The following is a 6,700-nucleotide window of genomic DNA, read 5'->3' on the forward strand; positions in this document are numbered from 1 at the left end:
ACAGACTAAGTATGCAAGAAGAGAGAAGGTGGAAAAGAATTCAGAAATAGAGAAGAAGATTATTTGTGGGCATATAAAAAGGTTCAAAAAGGCGACCCGAATTCACAGAGTAATCTTGTTTTTGTGGGCATATAAAAAGGTTCAAAAACAAGTGGAAAGGGAGTTCCAACCCACAAATTCTTGCCACATGAGCTTCTAACTGCAAAACAATTCAAATATACATTTTTTCAAAAAAATTCCAAATTAAAATTTCGAGATTCAATTAGAGAAAAGGAAATTAAAATGCAGTGGATAAGGAATAAGTGGGTACAATAATTAGGGACTAATTTTGAATAATGCAACTTAAATTGAATTAAGCTTATGAGTCATGACTGACGTCAGTGTGGGAGGGCCAATCCAAATATAGATATTTTTTTAAAGATCGTCTTGACACATGGCAAAGAACTAGTTGTCGTTCACAAACACATTCTGACAACAAACCCTTCACACCTCTCTATATCAGTCTCTCTTTCCTCTCTCAACCCTTTAAATCTTCTCTGCCATATAAATACGACCCTTTTCAAATCCTTACCGCTCCGAATTCAATTTTTGTCGTTCAATTCTCGTATCGATCGACAAATCTTTGCTTCTCAATCGGTTTTGCGTAAAGGAAAACCCTAGATTTCCATTCATAAGGTCCGATCTCTCGCAGCCGATTGTTGAGCAGATCTTCTATTTCATTAACAGTTTTCGATTTTCTTGCACTCGAAACTGGACTTTGCACTCGATGAGTTTTAAAACTGGAATTTTATTAGATTCTTGACTTAAAATCTTCTTTCTTAGTTACAAGTATTCAAACCCACTGATATATGTATGTGTCTCTGTGTGTATGTATGTATATATTCTAAATCACTCGATCTTGGATCATATGCTCTTTTATATATAACATGTTTAAATTCACGTGATTTTTGATTTTTTTTCTGGAAAGGGAATACTTATAAAAAAACCCTAGATGGTATCATTGGTTTTGAGTTAAAGAGAACCCTAAATGGTGGTACAAAACAAGAATTGTGTCTCTGTTATTGATAGAAGTGTGTTGAATTTGTTGTTGTGCTGAATAGAAAGGAACGATCTGAATTGTGAGGGAAAAGGAATCGATGGCAGATCAAGTCTTGGAAGTGAGCCAACCCGTCGATCTCACCAAGCATCCGTCTGGAATAGTCCCTACACTACAGTAAGATCTCTTCTGTTTACAATTGAAGCCATGTCAGTGATGGAATTGTTTATTGAAAATTTTGAATGGAACAAAATCGAGACAGTATTGTATGCTTAAACGTGGGAATGAGCTAATTGTTTATGAGTCCAATTGCACTTAGGAATTTCTCACCTCAACTGTGGGTTTTTCTTAGCCTTAGTGCTCCATTCTCTTTAGCAAGAGTTGGAACTCTAGTTTTAGAGTCACAAATAGAACATAGATTGGTACTTTCTTTTGAATGCATTTGGTGTGGTTTCTAGGTGGGGTATCATCTAATTATATGCAATAGAGGGCGTCTCAAAGTGATACAACTTGACTTGGGTCACTAGCGACCGGGTTTAGTGACTGGCTTTCATTATGCATACATATGAATTATATATTATTTAGTTACAGTAAGTTTCAAAATCGATTTAGACAGCCTTGTATCAAAATAGCAGATAAGATTTCTTGAAAGAGAAAATATCCAAACACTGTCTAGTATGCTAAATTTTGGGGCAAAGATTAATTTTAGAACCTAGATATCAAAGCATTGAATTGTCTACGAATTGATCTCATGTTTATAATGTTGGTGTTCTCTTTCATGTGCTTAATTGTTTTCTGTTAGATCATTCTGTTGATGGGCATGTTCTTGATGCATTTGTCCATGCGAGGGCTGACCCATAGAGATTTTTCTCCGCTAGTCTTGCCTGTATAACACTTAAATGAAACAATTTGGACAATATGAAACCTTCAAAGCCAATTATGACTTCATTTCTTTTTTGATAAGTAATTATGACTTCATTTCTTGAGTAAATACTTTATTATGATATTAGTGTTGAGAAAAATGGTATGCAAATGTCTCTTTTGAATATTATGTTAACAAATAAGGTATTGATGTACATCCAGAAACATAGTATCTACTGTCAACTTGGATTGCAAGTTGGATCTTAAGGCCATTGCACTACAAGCTCGTAACGCTGAATACAATCCCAAGGTATGCTTTTAAGCATATATGTCTTTATTTGTATGTGACATTATTATAGACTTTAAGTTCCCCTTCTGTTTGCAATCTGATGGAAACGTGATGACATTTTAATTATCAGCAAATTTTTACGTTTTTTTTTTTTTTTTTAAAAAAAAAGACTTTTAGTTGCACTTCTGTTTGCAGTCTGATGAAATGGGATGCCATTTTAACCATCTGCACTTTTTTACTTTTTTTTCACACTACAAATTTAGGTCTTGCTTGGATTACTTCCCCCCCCCCCCCCCCAAAAAAAAAAAAAAAAAAAAAAAAAGGAGGAAAAAGAAGAAAAATAAAGAAGCAGCAAATCGGTTGAAAACTCGTTTGTTCGACAATTTTTTAAGAGTTATTTTTCTTTAAAAGAAAATTATTGAGGTATTTGGAAGTTTAATCTCTGGGAATTGCTTATGAACCCATAATAATAGTTGCAAGCTTGGATCAAAGTTGACTCTGAGAAATCTAACCTTGTTTGTGCAATAAATAGTACTTCTTGTTTCCTCTTTCATAGCAACCTGCAGTGATCTGTGTTTTTATATTTTATTCTGTAATGCTCTTGCAGCGATTTGCTGCGGTGATCATGAGGATCAGAGAACCGAAAACGACCGCATTAATATTTTCTTCTGGAAAAATGGTGAGTTTTTAGCTTTATTTTTATAGGTGTAGGTTTTTGGTTTTTTGTTGGGGGTTGAATCGCTTTCTCTCTTTCTCTCTCTGTCTCTCTCTCTCTCTCTCATTTTCCAAAAGTTCTGCTTCTCAATTTTGTCATGCTGCCCAAGTCACAGTGAGAAACTTCAATTTCTCTTTAACACCTGCTTTTTATTTCATCCCGTGTTGGGATATTCATAAAAGCACTGCCTTATCAGGGACGGAGCCTGGAATTTGCTTTTGGGGGGCACAATGAACATAACAAATTTTTTTTTTTTTCCCAATTAACATGACAGTAAACAACGAACCGAAAAATAGAAGTGTAATAATCAAGATTGAAATGTCTACAACGAGGAAATATTGAAAAAATGTAGAATAGAGACATTATAAAATTTCAGGGGGGAATTTCTCAATATTTTACATATATATAGGCAAAAAAATTATTGTGTGAAAACAAAAAAAGCCTCAATTTCTCAATATTTACAAATATATAGGCAAAAAATTAGTGTGTGTGTGGCAGTAGAATGTATGACTCAAAAGTCTTCATCACATCCTTTTTGACTTAATCCTCGGTGCAGCATTTACTTAAACGGCATTTCTTATTATTTCTATTAGAGAGTTGGAGTTCTTAAAAAAAATGACTCTCACATGAACTGATGAGATGTTGGAGATTCATCTCATTTTGATTGAAAGCATGTTTATTGACTTTCTTTAGTCTGTTATTTTCAATGACACTTCTTTATTTCTGTCTTTCTGTGCTGCTTCAGGTTTGTACAGGTGCAAAAAGCGAGCACCAATCAAAATTGGCAGCACGAAAGGTATTTAATGTCTTTATGAAAGCATTTTCTCCTTGTTAATCTCAGGCTCTCAACTTTAATTTACTAGAGACCAATTTGGGATACCACAATGAAACTCTTGTCATCTCATTGTCATTTTTGTGACTGAATCCATATATGAATTTTGAGATGGGAGGCAGTATTAATTTTTTGATCAGTTTCTTTCCTATTCCCTATTCTTACTTTCTTTCTTTCCTTTTTTCTTCAGTATGCTCGAATTATTCAAAAGCTTGGTTTTCCAGCTAAGTTTAAGGTATTTATTCCTCTCTCTCTCTCTCTCACTGCCAAAAGAAAAAAGACATGATCTATAATGTAAGCTGTTAGTTTCTTTCACGAATTACAAAGATCTATATTGTTCTGATTGTATGGTAATTTTTTTTTTTGGTGGGTTTAGGATTTCAAGATCCAGAACATTGTGGGCTCCTGTGATGTTAAATTTCCCATTAGACTTGAAGGCCTTGCATACTCCCATTGTGCTTTTTCTAGTGTAAGTAGTGATGTTGTATTTTTTTTTTTTTTTTTTCTTTTATCAATTTTCGGTTTTAATACCATCGCTATGAATGGAGTTCTATTCAAATAGATGTTTTTGCACTTCACTGAAATAGAGGAGTGAATTTTTTCTGTTTTAATACCATCACCATGATTGAGAATTCTTTCCAAAAATTATCTCCTACAAGTTAAAAGCCTTATTTAATGTCAATTTTCGACTAATGTTTGGTAAATTTTATTAGAAGAAAGGAATGGGCGGAGAAGAAGGGCCGGTTTTGGTAAAATGACAGACTTGGGATTCATGTTCCATTGTGTGACAGAAAGCATCTGGGGTTTGTGTCATGGGTGGTTAAGATCCATGAATTTTGTTCTGGAATTATTCTTGCGTAAAGTGCAATTCCCCCCCCCCCCCCCCCTCCCTTAAAAATTGTGCGAATATGCCCCGAGGTCTAATTATAAAAAATAAAAATAGAAGCAAAATGTCCAAAAAGGACATTTTCATAAACGACTTCGCTTTACATGCCCAAACACTTTACTATTTCAACTCTCTATCTCTCTCTTTAATTTCTTTCTTTCTCTATGTTGCCGGTCTCATGGCTGTTCTGATTCTAGAACTCATGTGTCTCGGCCTCGAAGTCCTCATCAAGTCAGGCTGTCGCCAAGATGGCCGAATACATTAGCGTACTCTCTCTCTCTTTCTCTCTCTCTCTCTCTTATGTATATGCATATATATAAATATATGCACTACATAACTTTGCTCTCAAAATTATAATTGTATTATGCAATTTTTTTTGGATAAGTGGAGATTATGCAGTTCTGTTGAATCTGTTCTATTGGTTCTTATAATATGCTACTTTCAATTTGGGTTTTCTATTATTTTTTATTAGTTATGAATATTCGTTGAGTTGACTCTCTGAGTTCCAAATCAATTCCGGCTAACACTGTTGGTATATGGATTGGGTACTACTTATGGGCTGGAAGTTGAATTAAACCAGGCTAAGTGGGAACAGAAATGTGTGTTATTGTGTGTGTGTATCCTCAGTAGTTTTAATTGGCAAAGAGGCCCTTAATTTTGTTTAAAATGATCTGTTTTTTGGTAGCTAAAATATTTCCAGTGCTAATAGAATCAACACATTCTGCTTTGCTCACTCTTGATTGGTAACTCATTAGCAATGGAGATGGGTGGAAATGCATTTAAATGACTGATGATTGTTGTGGCTCCATGGTGGAAAGAAAGGGATACAAAATCTGAGAGAGAGAGAGTGTGTGTGTGTGTTAGTGTTGGCAACTCTTTATAAGCCCGTTACCCAAAAAAACTCTTTACAAACCATGACAAGGTCCAAAAATTTGGTAACTCTTTGTTTGTTCATGCTGGTTGTTGTAATGCCTGAGAACTCCCAATTCTCATATCAGGCCTTATTCACCAATCCCACCTAACAGAGAGAGACTGAGCCTGAAGAGAGAGTGTTGAGGGGTTCTGGATCAAAATATATTGTTTTTGAGTTGTGCGCTAATGAACATGTCAAATTTGCAACTTTTGAATATTTTGTTAAATGTGTTGCAATACTTCTAATTGTGCTTTCTGGAATTGATCACACGATTCACATTTGTTGGTACAGTATGAACCAGAGTTGTTCCCTGGATTGATTTATCGTATGAAGCAACCAAAAATTGTGCTACTTATCTTTGTTTCTGGGAAAATTGTTCTGACAGGAGCTAAGGTAATGACATGATTTCTGTGTCTATGAGAAAAATCAGTTACTGTATTCTATTCTGCATTTTCTGATTTTATTTGCTATTATGGTTCCCTACCCAATCTAAACTGTCACATTACTAATTCTTTCAGGTGCGAGATGAAACATATCTTGCATTTGAAAACATATACCCGGTGCTTACAGAGTTCAGGAAAAATCAACATTGGTAAGAAAATTGTGTTGCATGTATATCTAGTCATGTTGCTAAATAGAAACCTGAGTCGTCCCCAAAATTTAACTCATCTCATTTGTTTTCAAAATTTGTGGCAGATTTTGATGGGAAGTACAGCAGGATTTATGTGCTCACTTGGGGCGTTAACTGCTGACCAACTGTAAATATGTTGAAAGGAGAGGGTGCTCGTCGGCTCTTGGCCGTTTAAGATACATATTAAAAGGACTAGAACAATTTTTCCCTGAATGTTATCCCCAGTAACTTAGTTTACTGCTTGTAACAAAACTACAATATTTGTTGTTGTAGAGATGAATAAGAAAAATGTTCGATTATGGATTGATGGTTAATTTGCCTCTTTTATTTGAGGTGAAAAATGATTATTTTTAGTCTTTTGTGAAGGCCCAAATTTTTTTTTTTTTTTTTAATAAATAAAGTAAAATTGGACTGGTCTTTTTGGTAAAGCGTGGCTATGAATTGGCATTCGCTGAACATTTTTCTTCTTTATTGCATTAGTAGTTCTATAGAGTGCTATATACTGGGTATTAACAACGTGGACATAATAATGATGTC

The 6,700-nt window shown here is 34.6% G+C and overlaps 1 protein-coding gene across 1 annotated transcript; it reads left to right on the forward strand.

Annotated features, from left to right (window-relative positions):
- Positions 1–489: 489 nt before the first annotated feature.
- Positions 490–6,477, forward strand: LOC132271395 (TATA-box-binding protein-like). The gene is made up of 10 exons (XM_059772754.1): positions 490–675; positions 1,101–1,213; positions 2,120–2,207; positions 2,794–2,865; positions 3,647–3,697; positions 3,924–3,968; positions 4,110–4,202; positions 5,824–5,925; positions 6,051–6,124; positions 6,229–6,477. Coding segments are annotated over exons 2-10 (603 nt in total). The 5' UTR covers positions 490–675; positions 1,101–1,136; the 3' UTR covers positions 6,230–6,477.
- Positions 6,478–6,700: the final 223 nt, after the last annotated feature.

Source organism: Cornus florida, unplaced genomic scaffold (assembly GCF_030987335.1).
Source record: "Cornus florida cultivar Cherokee Brave unplaced genomic scaffold, ASM3098733v1 CherokeeBrave_3.0.0_Hap2_Chr08, whole genome shotgun sequence".
NCBI classification, from domain to species: Eukaryota; Viridiplantae; Streptophyta; class Magnoliopsida; order Cornales; family Cornaceae; genus Cornus; species Cornus florida.